Here is a 15,755-nt window from a genome sequence, read left to right as displayed (position 1 = left end):
AGTGAACATTTGTTCAGAAACTCTGGCGCTTGTTAGCTGTTACCCTGTTACACCATTTACTGGACGATTTTAGGATGTGGTTCATTGCTATTTTGGATATCCTGCAATCAGACTTTTGCATTGCATGTTGAGCATTGAAGAGATCAAACCAAGGTCAGGTCATATCAGTTCATGACTCAGGAAACTGCTGCACTATGCAAGCTGCATGCAATAAATTTGATTTTATATTGTACCCTGTCACCGAAAAACCAGCTGCACCAGTACTATAATATAAAGTGAAACAGATCTCTCTCTCTCTATTTATATCACTCTGCTATCTTTTCTTATCTCATCAATGCTATGATATCCTTTTTCTTTTCTGTGTAAAAAGGTGAAAGTAGAAATTAAGGAGAAAAAGAATCTTCAGTTGGTGTCAGCATGTAGTGTCATCCTCCTCTTTTCTACTGAGCAGGAGATTGTGTAATGTCACCAAGCATCTTCAATGCAGGGCAAGGGTTGTCTATTGGTACCTGTCAGCAAGAGAAGGAAAATAGATTTCAGCATCGACAAACATTGAAGAAGCCACTACACAAGTTCACCTGCCTGTCCTAGTAAGCTCCCTCCATCCCTGATCCCTCCTCCTCTCCCTATCTATCTATCACTGTTGGTGCATGTGTCCCTGCCGGCCTCTTGTCTTTCTCAAAGGCACTGTATTGCTTGCTTCTGCATGTGCTGCTATTGATCCTTGAAGAAACTCTCTCACCAGCTACTAGTACTACATGAATGCACACTCTTTCCAGCTCACACTGAATCTAGCCTGTCCAAATCCTGATGGCTATGCTTGCACAAAAATAATTGCACTTGCATGCAATCAGGGTAGCTGACACCACAGGTTCCAACAATACCATTGTTTTACTCTAATATACTAGTATATGTGTTGGAATACTAGCTAGAGGTTACTACTACTTACCATGTGGCCAGCTCCCAGTATCCAGTAGAATTTGAGATTCTTGTAAGATTTGAGGAAGGCTTGGGTGCCAGCTGCTTCACCACCACTGCAGTAGAGCGGCACTCTGCGTGAGTTTGTGAAGTTCTTCAGACCATCCCACCTGACATCAAACAACAGGCATGCATGGGCCATTAAACCACTTGTCTTTGTAATTTGCTTCTCATGCATTAATTCTGCAGTAATAAGAGAGGGGGGGTTTGTGCAGAAACTGCAAATGCTTACTTGAGTTTCTGAATCCAATCCAATGTTCCCTTGGTCGCACAGATCAGATCAAGCTGAATGAACAATTGCCAATTAATTAACTATAAGAAAGCTAAACTTTGGCTATCTTCAGATATATTATTTATTTATTTATATATATAGTTGGTTGCTGCGATGCATTTGGCATTTAGTAACTCTATATATATATATATATATCCAGAATATGGTTCAGAAGTTGAGACAAAATGGACAGTCACACATGTTAGGGGTCATGTGTCTGTTACGATGTAGGTTGTGCCTTTCCCAATAGATGAAGCTAAATCAACTATATATTCCTGGTGGCCTTTGTGTGTTGGTGCAAGAAACAAAAGTTAGGAGTACAAGAAGAAAGCATGGAGCTGACATACACATATATTCGTCCAGATATATGCCCGTGATAAGCCTAAGGATATCACATCACATATACATATGCACCTAGGGTAGCCTGATGAAGATATGTATGTGTGTCTGATGAGATTGCACGAATCCGATAGATGGACTAGAGATGCTGATGATACCAGCAGGTGTGCAACATGCACTGCTGTCTGTCATGTGGAATATATTCTTGCTGGCGATCAAAGAGCATGTACTGTAGAGCTAGTACCTTGTATGAGTATGGATTAATATGACACTAGGCAATACGGGGACGGACAAACAAAACAACAGGTGATAACACATTTCCTGACGGACAACTGAAGCATGATACTGTGCCAGTGCCATGCATGCAAAGCAACAGCCAGGACTCATGATGTGTAATGTTTGGGTGTAAGCTAGGTAGAACATGCTGACATACATCAAGTAATTGGTCGATGGATCAGACAAAGCGATAAATCCACATGTTGAAAGACCCATACATAAATGTAGGAGTAGCAGAGAGGAGAGTTGAGTTTGATACCTGTCCGCTATAGATTGTGACGTTGAGGCCAAGGTTGAGAAGCTCGTCGACCTCAAGGATTCTGGGTTTCATGAAGTCTCCTGCAAGAGCTTCGAACACATCGTCTGACTGCTCGCTCCAGCTATATATTTCGATCGTGGACAGTATATAATTAAAGTTAGATGGGACAACAATTAAATTCAGAGATCCCATATACTTCCTTCGTCCCAGAAATGTTACTACCTAAGATGAGATTTGATACATCTAGTATAATAAATTGGGATAAATTGAAACATAGGAAATACTATATCATTTGTATGTGCATGCATTGTGCATTATACATATATATGTAAGTTGTAAAATAATGTTGGTATACGTACGTGACGTTTTTGGGTATGATCCGGAGCTTATCCCTGATGACGGTGTTCATGATGCCCTCGAAGCCGCCTTCCGTTGTGACCTTGGAGCTCAGGTAGCTGGAGTAGCGCCTCCTCGACTGCCCCAGCGACGCCAGTAGCCTCTGCCGCTGCTGCTGCTCCAAATTAGCATCCGACGACGAGTCATCCTTGAGGAAATTGTAGAAGTCCTGCACCCATCACATTTCTCTTTCACAAACTAATACAAACTCTGTGCATATATGTATATAAGTATAAATATTAGTGAGACGCACGATGAAGTTGGCTTGCTCGAGAATGATGGACTCCAGACTTTGCCATGTGTTCTCGGCCTCCAGGAACTGTGCTGCCTTCACCTGCGCCTTGATCTGCTGCGCCAGGCTGCATTTGCATTTGCATTTGCCTTGTTTAATTTATACGTCGCCTTAATATCCATTTTTGTAAACAATAAGTAATTAAAAAAAGACTGAATTGGGACGGATGAATTGCAAGCAACTAACTAGCCAACCATTGCATGCAACTGATATGAAAATAAAAAGTAGCACTCCTTCTGTTTCAGATTATAAGACGTTTTAACTTTTGTCAAAGTCAAATTGCTTCAAGTTTAACTAAGTTTGTAAACAAATATACTATAATATTTACAAAACCAAATCAGTTTCATTAAATCGATAATTAAATATTCTTTCATAATTTATTTGTCTTGGATTAAAAGTATTATTATTTTATCTATAAACTTAATTAAATTTGAAGCAGTTGACTTTAACTAAAATTAAAACGACTAATAATTTGAAACGAAAAGTAGTGTAGTAGTAAGTTAACCTGTCGGAGAGGTAGAGGCCGTTCTCGTCAAGGCGGGACACTTGGTACAGCAATGGCCCCCACGAAAGCTGCCAACAAATATAGGCACCCGACCGTTTATTTCCATCAAATCCCAAAATATCTTCTTTTCCTCTTACTAATTACTCCTTCCGTTCTAAAATATAAAAGATTTTAAACGGATAGAACACTTCATACTACTACAAATCTAGATAAACTCTCTGTCCAAATTTATAGTAGTAGAAAATATTCCACCCATTCAAAATCTCTTATATTTTTAGACTGATGGAGTAATTGAGAGCATATCATATCCACAATATTTTTCATGTACACAATATATATACCAACTAACAAACTTCACCAAAAATTCTAAAAAAACGTTTGTACATATACTTTAGGTAGTAACACATTTATGTGTAAAGTTCCATCTTGAAATTCAATCTACATAAGAAGCACAAAAAAAGGATAAAATTGTGATCAATTTATACCCTTAAAATTGTAAGAAATTTTATCTTTGTTTTTACTCTCAAAATGCAGTGAATTTGAGGTTAAAACTTTACACATAAGTGTAATGCTGTTGGAAATTTTATCTTTTTCTTTTTTTTTGAAATTTGTTAATTGGTGTGCAAGATATATACGGGGTGTACACGAGAAGACTCGTGTAAACATGATACGTTCTAAATTTATTAACTAGTGTGATGGGAGTATTGAGCTAGTACTTACCACCGAGTCCTCGGGTGAAATCCAGCTATTACCAAGCGCAACTCCTGCATAAAGACATGAAGATTAAGTCATTGTTTACATATATACACATTCATTTGGTGTAGGTATATAATAAAGAGATTACTGTGTATATGGGTAGAGATAGATGCAAATGGGGCAATGGTGGATATATGGGTGTAAGTACCGGCGAGGCTGGCGGCGAGGCGGCCGGCGTGGATGGCCTTGAGCGCGGCCAAGGCGGTGGTGACGGCGAACTTGCCGCCGTAGGACTCTGCGACGATGTAAAGTGGGCTCCCCTGCAGCCGCGTGTTGTTGCTGCGGTAGAGTTGGGAGAGCAGAGTGGTGAGGTCGGTGGCTGCCTCGGCGTCCGTGCGCGCCAGCAATGTCCTGTCGCCGCCCTCCACGTAGCTGAACCCGGTGCCCACTGGGTTGTCCTGCCATTGCCATCTCATTGCACCATTCAATTCATCCTTCACCAACCTACAACTACTCTATCTCTATCTCTATCTCTATCTCTCTCTCTCCAGAAAATTTGTTTAAGATAATGAGATCGAAATTAAGCAAAATCATAGTATTACGACGAAGAGGAGGTCGGCCTTGGAGAGCCAGGTGGATGGGCGGGGTTTAAGGTTGGTGTCCAGCGGCCCGATCTCCATGAAGTTGCCATAACCCACGCCCGAAGCGCCCTGCAATATCGCTTGTTTGTTAACTACACAAGATGCATGATACTACGTACGTACTACTACGATAACATTGGAGGGAGCAATGGTTGTTGATTAATTAGCTAGCTGGATGATTAATTATATTTCATATACTATATATAAATAATTATGCAATCAGTAAATTAATCAATTATGCATATATGGGTGGTCGATCGATATCGGAACCAGCTAGCTGCCTGCAATCAATATATATATATAATCATCTGGATGATGACTATATATATATATATATATGTACGATTTAATTAATGAATTGATTACCGGGCCTCCCTGGAGCCAGAGCACGGTCGGCCATGGCGTGCTGCCCTTGTTGTTCACGCGCTGCGGGCTCCGGTACAACCACCAGAACATGTGCGCCTCTGCACGTACATAGTATATACGGACCAACATCATAATCATATTATTTCGATCGATGGATCAATATAATATATACCCAATAATAAGCTAGTATACACAATATCATCAAAGTAAAAGGAGGAGGAGGAAGAAGAAGAAGAGTTGAAGATGCTTACTCGGGCGTACTTGGACATAGCCCCACTCCTCCGAGCCGTCCGGCGTGCCACCGGCGATGGCGGCGGAGGAGGAGGAGGTGAGGAAGAAGAGGGAGGCGGTGGTGCAGTAGATGAGCAAGGCGACGGGCCTCATCAGCAACCCCATTCTTGACCGAGATCGACAGGGATGCGTGAGGCAGCCTCTGCCTCTCCCTCAGCCTCAGCAAAAAGGAGATGAGATACTAACTAGCTAGAAATGAATGACATGACCTGGATGTCCCTATTTATATTTTATTTTATACTCGTGTACATGGTGTACTATGATCCACAGGTGCTGTACATTTAGAAATAGTATCTATTTAGTAATAAATAAATACAAATAGTAGGAGTAGTTAATTACCTGTTTTTCTCATCCATCTCGTTTGATCATTTTATCTATACATGTGTACTTTGTCCATCTAAGAAAAAAAACTAACATAGATAAGAATGAGATATAACTTAAACAATGAATCTAGACATATATCTCATCCTTATTTAAGTTTACCTTTTTTTTTAAAAAGAAACGGAGGAAGTACTACTCCCTTCCATCATCCATCCACAGATATAAATGGGGGATATTAATTGGGACGGATTGGATTGAGTGCTGCTCGATCGATCCATCCATCCGGCCATCTACTGCTGCTATGCTACTTGTTGTTATTTACCCATGACGAATCGAATCATCCCATGCATATAGATTGGTCGATGATCGATCTGTCTGTTTGTTTTTTTGTCGTTAGTTTTTGCTTGTTTGCTGGAAAACCGCATGCAACGTAACGTACCACAGCTGCACTATATATCTGCCTCTACCTGTCGATCATAACTATATCTCCTTGTTTTTCACACGCAACGCAATCAACCCAATCACGTACAGGCAAGATCGGAATCCGATATATATATATATATATATATATATATATATATATATATATATATATATATATATATATATATATATATATATATATATATATATATATATATATATATATATATATATATATATATATATATATATATATATATATATATATATATATATATATATATATATATATATATATATATATATATATATATATATATATAATCTTTATATTCTTGTGATTTAGTATTTGAGTTGTGGCACTGCATGCGTACTCTACTTGTGGTCGATCGTACTCCATTTAGTTACTCCCTCCGTTTTAACTTTATCAAATATTAATTTCTAACTTTGACCATAATTTTTAAACTATATAAAATTTCAAAAATTGTAGTCAAAGTTAAAAACAATATTTGACTCAGAACAAAGCTAACAATAATTAATTGAAATGGAGAGAACTCATTGCTTGCTCCATCCTTCTATTTTATATTTTGATTTCAGAAAGGTAAACCTGGAAATTTTCGGGATGTTAAACCTGAAACTATTTTAATCCCAAGTCCAAGTGGTCATAGTTTCAACACTACTTGTGGTAAATTGGGTGTAGCTCAAGTGGTAGTAGATAGCCAGGCCGAGGCGCGGGATGTGACATCGAGCGTCTGTATTGTGTTTTGTGAAAAAAAAAAAGATTCAACTTGTTGTGATATACAGTTTCTTAATTATCTGAAAAAAAAAGTGAGATAGAGAGTATAAAAATCGTGCAGGTTTCCTATAAAGATAGGTAGGCAGAGTAACGGCCCAGGCCGGTATGGTCCCGGTCTCTGCATGGCCTCCAGCCGCATGACAAACAAAACAAGCCCAGCACACGCTATCTACCAGCCGCCTTCTCTTTTTCTAGAGAAACACGCTACCGCTACACTACACTTGTTCAGTCTTCGCTTCTTCTTCCTTGTCTTACTTCATTTCTCTGTCTTCACGTAACTGCAATCCTCCTTAAATCAATGCAGTACAATTATTATTATTCTTCTAGCTCTACTCCAGGCCCCAGCTTTATTGGTTTGGGATAAATATCTACAGTATAAGAAAGGTTTTGGTTTTCTTAACACACAACTACAAGAAGGGGAAAAAATAAACTTCCCGAGATTTCCCTCATTTTCCTTTATTTATGGGCCGCCGTTACATTTTCCATAAAGTTTCCCCGTGGGCCGTCATTGGGCCGCCACGTTTCCATCATTTGTCCTAGCAGGCCAACACGTTTTCCTTAGCGAGCTTTTATTGGGCCGTAGCTTTCTTTCGTGGGCCCTTAGTAGGCCGTACGCTCTCCTTCGTGGGCTCTGACTTTCATAGTTTATAGGCTTTTTTATTGTTTGTGGGCCCTTATACTAGGTTATGGGCCTTAGGTGTATGTGTTGATGTTTCTGTGCTGGGCTAACTAGCATGAGTATAATAACTAGGAAAACTAAAAAGTAAAAGCCTAAAAGAAACTCCTTTCTATGACTCAAGCTCAACTTTTTTCCATCAGTACTAAGACCAGGTATAACCCTCAAGTATTAAAACCTACTAGGGTTTCTCACGGGCGGGCAAAATCCACACCGTTCATTCGCGATCCAACGATCCCACGGGTGTGAAAACGATGCCACAGTGGAACACGTGGATGGCCAGATCGACCCTATGGTAAAATCGGACGGTGGATAGTAGCGGGGACCGGTACACAATTAACTAAAAGTATAGGGTTGTTTTTACAAAAATCGGCTGACGTGACGCTCTAAATCTCAAGCGATCCCACGGCATTTAGAGAGATTAATATTCATTTTGTTTCCTTTAATGATTTGCATCCTAGTTTCTTCCTACGTGACATGTCAACCCATATAAATCATCGTTATCAGTCCACATGTTAATCCCTCCCACTTCCACTACGTGATCGATATCCAACACCTACCCCTAGAATGCCATGAGCATGAAGGAAAAGTCTGGTGGCGCCGCAACCAACGGCACGCCACTGTCGTCGCGCCATCCTCCGATTCAAATGGCGCCACGGGCTCTACCTCCACGAATAACTTGTTCACTACACCAAAGCCGAGGCGTGCAATGGTGTCGCACTTGAAAGGTGGAAGGAACAGTTCGAAAATGATAGTGTTGCTCGCTCTGGAGGGGTTCGTGGTGAGGCTGGGGACGCCTGGTGATACCGTGAGGATACTACGAGAATGCACACTGCTCTCCTTTAACCCACCTTCCAACATTGAAATCCTAAATCCTCCATTGGAGTTCCTATGCCGTCTTCGTTGCCACCGTCACCGTGTGCAATATCCTAAATCCTATTGAAGCTCGAATGGCAGCGAGGTGCCTAGGGGTGGATAGCGAGCCAGCTCGGCTCGGCTCGGTCTAGCTCGTTATCCTAACGAGCTAAAAACCCAGCTTGGCTCGGCTCATTTGAAAGCTCGGAGCTAGCTCGTTAGGCTCGCGAGCTTCAGCAACAGCAAGCATGACTGCATGAGTGCGTCTGTGCATGACCAGTCACAGAGGTGGTTTGACCGTTTTGAGTATGCAAATCTACAGTCTCACAAGTAGTACATGACCACAATCACACACATGATACATCAGCAGTTCATCACATCAGCAGAGGAGGAGACGACGACGCTCCTTGTGAACGGTAGAGGAGGAGAAGAGTGAGGACGGTCGGATGCGGCGGCGAGAGAAGACGCCGGCGCCGCGCACACGCTCTTTCGGTGGAGAGCGAGGCAGCGAGCGGCAGTGGCGGGCGCCTCGCTCCTTCGGTGGCGCGCTGCTTCCTTCGATGGCTGGCGGGTGGCAGGCTGGTGGCTGGCAGTGGCAGGTGGCGGAGTAGCGGGTGGCGGCTGGTGGACGGGGAGGAGTCGAGTACTCGAGCGGGTCATCGAGAGAAAGGGATCGGGAGGGAAGGGGATCGGCGGCCGATCGGGAGCGACGGTATTAGGGAATCAGGAGAGGAGACTAGGGTTTTTGTTGGGCTGGGCCTCTAGCCCTTTATTATGTGACTGTGCGGCTAACACCCAAAGGCCCACAGCTCATATGTTCTCGCTCGTGAGCAGCTCGCGAGCCAGCTCGATCTCTAACGAGCTGACATGCCAGCTCGGCTCGTTAGGAAACCGAGCCGAGCTTGTCACGAGCCGAGCGAGCTAACGAGCCATGAGATTTCTGTCCACCCCTAGAGATGTCCCCGTCCCGTTCATCTTCTCCACCTCCGATAACTCCCACGCCGCCATTGCCCCCACCGCCCACTTTGAAACCTTTTTTTTCTCTGTGTAAACAATAATACCAAATTAATTTGTAGTGTAATGTACCGAGGAAGCTTAAGTGTTAGCTAGTCCATTTGCTAACATTATATTAACTTGAGTTACTCTTTTTTGTCGAAAAAAGAAGAAGAAGAAAAACTCGAGGACGTATGGGCAAGCCATGTGGTGGGCACAAGTTATATGAGGATCGGTGGTACGGCGAATAATAATAGCAGTAGTACTCTCATGTGCTAGTTAGCTAGTCAGTGAAGTACGTTGGACATTTTGATCATATTTATCGATCGATTAGCATATATGCTGCTGGCTGCACGCCAGATTAAATACTGTACTTCCTCCATCTAAAAAAACTTAACCTAAAAAACGATATGACCCTCTTTATACAGATTCGTTGTTATAGTAGGTTGAGTTTTTTTTTGGATGGAGAGAGTATTTATTAATTGATGGTTGATTAATTGGGCGTGCATTTATCTGTAAAGTTGTCCAAAATATAAAGATAGATAGATGCATATGCTACACAAAATATAATGAATTGAATGGAATTGCCTAGTTACCAAACTCCTCAGCCACACCCCACTTCGCTATCTCTCCATCACTCTTCTTCAATACTACTAGCTACTCTCTCTCACCTGCATCTGCACGCTGCCCGGGAGTAATATAATCGTCGGTTGCTGGCCGCCACTGCTATGCTCACTACTCACTCCCTCCGCCCTATTTTAAAAAAAAACAAGGTAGTACCTCTGCTAGCTACTATTAGATTTAACTTAAAAACATTCGTTCGTGTACAGCATATATAAAACAAAAAATGGAGCTATTGAAATAAGTATTAGTTACTGATACCACTAAAAACAAATAAGAAATGAAACATTGCCAAATCCTATTTTGACACATTTTTATATCACAAATGAAACATCAAATTTTAACTATCGACAAAAATAATTGTTAAAGCATACGAAGAACACCATGTACAATATTTTTTTAAAAAAATAATGATATATTGCAAAACAACATGATTGTCTCCTCGTTGGCGCGTCACCACTGCATCTCAGAAATATTGGCATTAGAGAAAGTAAATCGTCGAATCCATGATAAAGCCCTAGATTTGAGTTGATGCAATGGGCCCCACTAACATGGTTGATGGTATAAGGAGCACTAGCTACCTCCCTTCCTCGGGGCGGAGATGCACTTGATAGTTTTTAGGGACGTCTCTCCCCAAATCTCGTTTTGGATTGAACAATGGAGCTAGGATGTCATGCTACTGCCTTGGTCGATGAAAATGGAGATAAAGGAAGAGAGAAAGAGTAGAGTGGTGGAGGCCACGAGCATCCGATTTTTCCTCCCGTTTAAGACACCCACAAAAGATTCATTTTTCCAAAGATTTGGAGTGTATAGTGATGAAGAGAAGAAGGGATATTTATGAGGAATTGGAAACACTATAGCTAGCTAGTTAGTTGTCGTCTGATTTTTTTTTTCAGAAAAAAGAAAAAGAGAAGAGCTTGATTATTTGTCGTGACAGATATAGATAGATCGATCACGGGAGCAGGGGGGATGGGCTTCAGCTTGGAGCTATATGTATACTCCGTACTAATTAATCCATTTATTTAATAAAAATTAATAGTATATATATATTAGTACTAGTAGAAGGCAGTGGTCCTAGTAGATATGATAGATGGAGCTGTATCATGAGGACGCAAGCAGCAATGACGTTGGTTAATTTGGATGGATACATATTAGTTATTGTATAAGCCGCCCAACCTTCAGTTTGGAGTAAGCAGTACAGGTACTAGCTGATCATGGATGACGACCTCACATCACAGGCAGAAATGTTGTTTGCTTGTTCGGACTAGTATTTTGTATCAACAGTTGCCGGCCTCTGTACCTAATGTCAATTAGTCAAGTATAATATTACTAGTATTTACTAGTGGCATCCATATATGCTCTTATTTTTTTAGACTGATTATATGATCATGTTTTAAGCTGATTCGATCTTTCAATAGTAATGTCATTACGGTCGGCAGGAAGAAAATTATGCAGAGCAGTAGACATGTTACATGCTCCATTAATCAATCAAAGCATTACAAGCTTAATTAGCTAACTAGCTGAGAGCTAAGTTGTCGGGCGAACGGGCGAGGAGGTTAATTAGCTGAAAGGGAGGGAGCAGCATTTGGTGTGATCGTTCGGTTTGCTTGAAAGCAGACATATGACGTGGCACCCCTAACTTTCCAGCATTCCCACGGTGTTTAAGTAAACAAATATGACGGAACTGTTCAATAGGGCTCCATCAGCTCAAGTTCCGGGATCCTTGACTGGTGAAGCTCAAGTTGAACTAAACACTAGTATTAATCACTGACGGAGGCATTGACATTGTTACGCCTGAGCAATTTGCTACTTCAATGATCGATGTTTTTTACAAATATATCATGGACAACAGGACAGTGAGAATGTTAGCGGTGGAATGAGTGGCTGCATGACCAACCCGGGAGCTAGCTCCACCACTTATACTTTTGATGGGATTTTTTTTACGAAATCCGCTGCTGCTACTTGTAAAAATGTATGACCTGTTCAGCTTGTTATCGTTTTCAACTTTACCAAAATTTTGGTATTACTAAATTCCGGCATATTCTAGGTTTTATAAGTACAATTTCTCAGAATCTAAAAAGAACTAGTCTGTTTATAGGAGGTTCTGATTATGGAAGAAGCTAAAAGCTCCCTCAAAGAGACCCTTAGCTCAGCTCACAGATACTACTAGTACTTGTAACTTAATCCTTGTTCAATGCGCGCGCGTGTGTTTTTGGGTTTGCTTAATTTGTCTTAGATAAAAATTGTACCTGTTGCCTTTTCAACCAACCTGAAAAAAAAAGAAAAGAAAAGAAAAAGGGAATATGCAACTGTTGTGAACAGTAGTACTGCAGGTGAAGGAAGCAAAAGCAAAGGAATTTGTTGTCAGTGAGTGTCAAATCCCACCTCTACTTCTATCTGGAGTAGCCAAGCCATAGCTTGCTGTACTGGGGGGGGGGGGGGGGAGGGGGCGCGATCCACATCGGTGAGTGCGCCGCAAATGTACATGCTGGGGTTTCTCGCTTGGCCCCACCTGCAGTGGCACATGAACCCACTTGCCATGTGGTCCCCGGGGGCCCTACAGCAACAACCCAAATGGGTTTGCGTTTGCTGCTGCTGCTGCTGCTGCTTCTTTTTCACCTTCCAACCGCCACATTCCAGAGCAGCAAAGACCGTGTGTGGCCGGGCCCATCTCTCAGGCTTTCCCAGCTAATAGTCGTATTTGGATCCTTCCTTTTCTCAACACCAACAACTCAGACAAGTCAAATTCATGTTGAAAAACCAAACGAACAACCCCATCTATTCAATTCACAATTTGGCATTCTTTTTTTTTCCCTTTCCTTAAAATTATACTAGGTATTACCACTATGCTGTCCCTCATCAGCCCATCGTATAGAGGAAAGGGAGATGTATTCAAGAAAATTCATGTTGTTGTTGTAATGTACTCCCTTCTATTTTAGATTATAAGTTGTTTTTATTATGGTTAAAGTCAAAACTACTCTAAATTTGACTTTTTCGTGAACGTGCAAGAGGAATAGAGTTTTTTTTGTTACACATCGCAAATTGGTCAGACCGGCCTATGCCAAGGAAGGGGAAAAAACAAAGTCAAAAAACAAAGAAGAGAAAAAAGGAAAAGAAAAACTCGAACGCTACTCCAAACAACGGGAAGGAACAGAGCCACGCTACACTCTAAACAAGTCCCCAAAGAAAGCAACGCCCGCTAACGTATTCTAAATTTGACTAAGTTTGTAGAAAACAATTAGTAACATTTTCAATCTAAGATAAATATATTAAAAAATATATTCAATTATAAATTATTAAAGTAGTTTAGTATTATAAATATTAATATATTTCTCTTTAAATGTAGTTAAACTTGAAGTAGTTTGAGTTAAAATGACTTATGATCCGAAACGAAGGGAGTAGGCAAATAGGCAATGGTATCCATGGATGCGGGTTTGCAATAAACCTAGCAGAGGACTGAAGATGATACGGATAGGAAGGAAGCTGTTTGTACATTAGGACCTGATGATTGATATTGTAATGATCCAACGGGCAGGAAGATGAGGAGCGGCAGATCCAAGGGACGCAACTAGAGGGCGTGGGCACCGGCAGATCAATGGAGCGAACGAGCGAAGAAAGAAGAAAGAAGAGGACCACCAACGCAACGCAACGAGCGAGTCTCGAAAACGCATCGCATCGCGTCTCACACCAACTCCAATGCACGCCACGCCACGCCACAATTACAATTATACTCCACACTCCGGTAGGCGAAGCCGATTGAGAAAGCACCAACCACACCACACTGGTCTCTACCTTCCTTTCTTGCTTTCTCTCCTGCTGCTGGTTGCGTCTGCCGGTGCCGGCATTGCCATTCGTCGGCGTCATTGATGTCGGAGGGCGCAGCAGGGACGACGAGGTTGCCGGAGTGGCTGGAGACGCTGCTGTCGACGCGCTTCTTCCTGGCGTGCGGGGCGCACCCGGCGTCGCCGCGGAACGAGTGCAACATGTTCTGCCTCGACTGCCCTTCCCCCTCCCCGCCCTTCTGCTACTACTGCCGCTCCCACCGACACCAATCCCACCGAGTCATCCAGGTCAGGCATCCTCTTCGAATTGCTATTGCAATAAACGAATGAATTAATTTGGTGCGTTGCAGATACGGCGTTCTTCCTACCACGACGTGGTTCGGGTGACGGAGGTGGAGGACGTCCTCGACATCTCCGGCGTCCAGACCTACGTCATCAACAGCGCCAAGGTCCTCTTCCTCAACGAGCGCCCCCAGCCACGCGGCGCCGGAGCCGCCGCCGGCAAGGCCGCCGCCTCCCCCTACAACTGCCAGATCTGCGCACGCGCCCTCCTCGACCCCTTCCGCTTCTGCTCCCTCGGTTGCAAGGTACTACGGACGGACTACCATTATTTCTTCTTTAATATAATTCTTCCTTTTCTTTTCTTCTCTTCTTCGCGACTACTCCTACATATAATATAATGCCAATGCACTCGTTTTTCTCAATTAATCTCATCTACGATTACAAGTGGAGGGAGTACTACATTTTTGTTTTTCTTTTCCTTTTTGTTCGTGTCATCGTGTGTGTGTTCTGTTGGGTCACGCTTAATCTGTTTTCCGGCTCCTCCGCCTGCGGCGTGCAGCTGGTGGACACCAAGACGGGTGGTCGCGGGGCCACCGTGCAGCCCGGCGATGCGACCAATGACGATGCCGCCGCCGCCGGCGGCAGCAGCAAGAACGGCGGCGCACGGCCGCAGGGGAGGCGGCGCAAGGGGATTCCCCAGCGCGCCCCGTTCGGTTCGTGAGTCATCGTCATCAACATCACCAGGTAACGCAACGCAAAGCAAAGAACCAACAATTAAGAAAGCAAAAGCATTCTTGGCGAGGCAATGCCGACAAGGGAGCACGCGAAAAGTAAGCAACGCAAGGCTTCTTCTATCTGCTACTCGCATTGCTCATCCCAACAGATTCCACTTCTTCTCTCCATCCATCCATCCTTCGATCGATCACCACCATTAACAGATGGAGGAGGAGGAAGAAGAAGAAGATGATGCGTCCAAACAAAAGAAAAGAAAAGATGCGCATTGTCCATCTCCAAAAAAGAAAACCCAAAAGCAACCCAACCACCGGGCCAACACCAGCAAATCATCCTCTCCTACTGTCCATCTCAACACCATTGTAAGCCAAACCACCAGAAAACACACATACTACACACACACACACCACACCAGTTAAGTTTATTGCCCTATACACAAGATACATACACCGATACTTTTTACCCATTCATTCATTCAGTAGGTAGGTAGGAGCTCATGTCCATGTCATTAGCTTAGATCAATCCCTGCTACCTTGTCGTCTTAGGCACTAGCAGGAGTACATTTTTAGAGGATGGACTTCTAATATTAGTCACTATTGATTCTTTTCAAGATTTTGTTATTGATTGACTGATGATGATACCGCCTGGTAATTACATTGTTACAAAATTAGCTGATTCATTCCCACATTGCTGTTACACCCTCCATGCATGATCATATATATACAAGATTCCTTGTTATTTAAAAATCATTAAATGTTGTTGTATTGTACGTCCACATTGTTACTCACTACCTCACCCTGCTTAAGAATAAAGAAAGAAAGAAAGAAAGAGGAAAGATACCAGTACTAGTTTTTTTATGCGCGTTAGGAATAAGAAGAAAATCCATCCATGTTTTGTCTTTATGGTTGGCTTGCTTTGCTTGCGCATCATTGTACAATACAAGAAGAAGAAGAAGAAGTTAACA

General features: G+C 42.5%; 2 protein-coding genes across 2 annotated transcripts; one reads left to right on the top strand and one right to left on the bottom strand.

Annotated features, from left to right (window-relative positions):
* Window positions 1-202: 202 nt before the first annotated feature.
* On the bottom strand, window positions 203-5,709 carry LOC4346323 (serine carboxypeptidase-like 51). Its single transcript, XM_015794568.3, has 12 exons — window positions 5,271-5,709; window positions 5,020-5,117; window positions 4,615-4,722; window positions 4,221-4,470; window positions 4,037-4,080; window positions 3,317-3,384; window positions 2,773-2,878; window positions 2,483-2,688; window positions 2,124-2,244; window positions 1,211-1,263; window positions 950-1,088; window positions 203-509 (listed from the first exon to the last, which is right to left on the bottom strand). The coding sequence occupies exons 1-12, from the start codon at window positions 5,413-5,415 to the stop codon at window positions 441-443; spliced, it is 1,407 nt and encodes a 468-aa protein (XP_015650054.1). The 5' UTR covers window positions 5,416-5,709; the 3' UTR covers window positions 203-440.
* Window positions 5,710-13,658: 7,949 nt separating this feature from the next.
* LOC4346322 (protein RGF1 INDUCIBLE TRANSCRIPTION FACTOR 1) lies at window positions 13,659-15,555 on the top strand. The gene is made up of 3 exons (XM_015793525.3): window positions 13,659-14,065; window positions 14,128-14,364; window positions 14,619-15,555. Exons 1-3 carry the CDS (start codon window positions 13,862-13,864, stop codon window positions 14,778-14,780), a joined length of 603 nt encoding a protein of 200 aa, XP_015649011.1. The 5' UTR covers window positions 13,659-13,861; the 3' UTR covers window positions 14,781-15,555.
* Window positions 15,556-15,755: the final 200 nt, after the last annotated feature.

The sequence above is a fragment of the Oryza sativa genome, chromosome 8 (assembly GCF_034140825.1).
Source record: "Oryza sativa Japonica Group chromosome 8, ASM3414082v1".
Classification (NCBI taxonomy): domain Eukaryota; kingdom Viridiplantae; phylum Streptophyta; class Magnoliopsida; order Poales; family Poaceae; genus Oryza; species Oryza sativa.
This window is presented reverse-complemented; position numbering and strand designations above follow the sequence as displayed.

What these genes read in the sequence shown, in the direction of transcription:
- LOC4346323 (XM_015794568.3), bottom strand. Translation starts at nt 5,415, where the DNA reads ATGGGGTTGCTGATGAGGCCCGTCGCCTTGCTCATCTACTGCACCACC. An exon ending in CTATGTCCAAGTACGCCCGA is followed by an intron (nt 5,118 to 5,270) that starts GTAAGCATCTTC and finishes ATGTACGTGCAG; the next exon opens with AGGCGCACATGTTCTGGTGG. An exon ending in TTTCACCCGAGGACTCGGTG is followed by an intron (nt 3,385 to 4,036) that starts GTAAGTACTAGC and finishes ATTTGTTGGCAG; the next exon opens with CTTTCGTGGGGGCCATTGCT.
- LOC4346322 (XM_015793525.3), top strand. Translation starts at nt 13,862, where the DNA reads ATGTCGGAGGGCGCAGCAGGGACGACGAGGTTGCCGGAGTGGCTGGAG. An exon ending in AATCCCACCGAGTCATCCAG is followed by an intron (nt 14,066 to 14,127) that starts GTCAGGCATCCT and finishes GGTGCGTTGCAG; the next exon opens with ATACGGCGTTCTTCCTACCA. An exon ending in TCTGCTCCCTCGGTTGCAAG is followed by an intron (nt 14,365 to 14,618) that starts GTACTACGGACG and finishes TGCGGCGTGCAG; the next exon opens with CTGGTGGACACCAAGACGGG.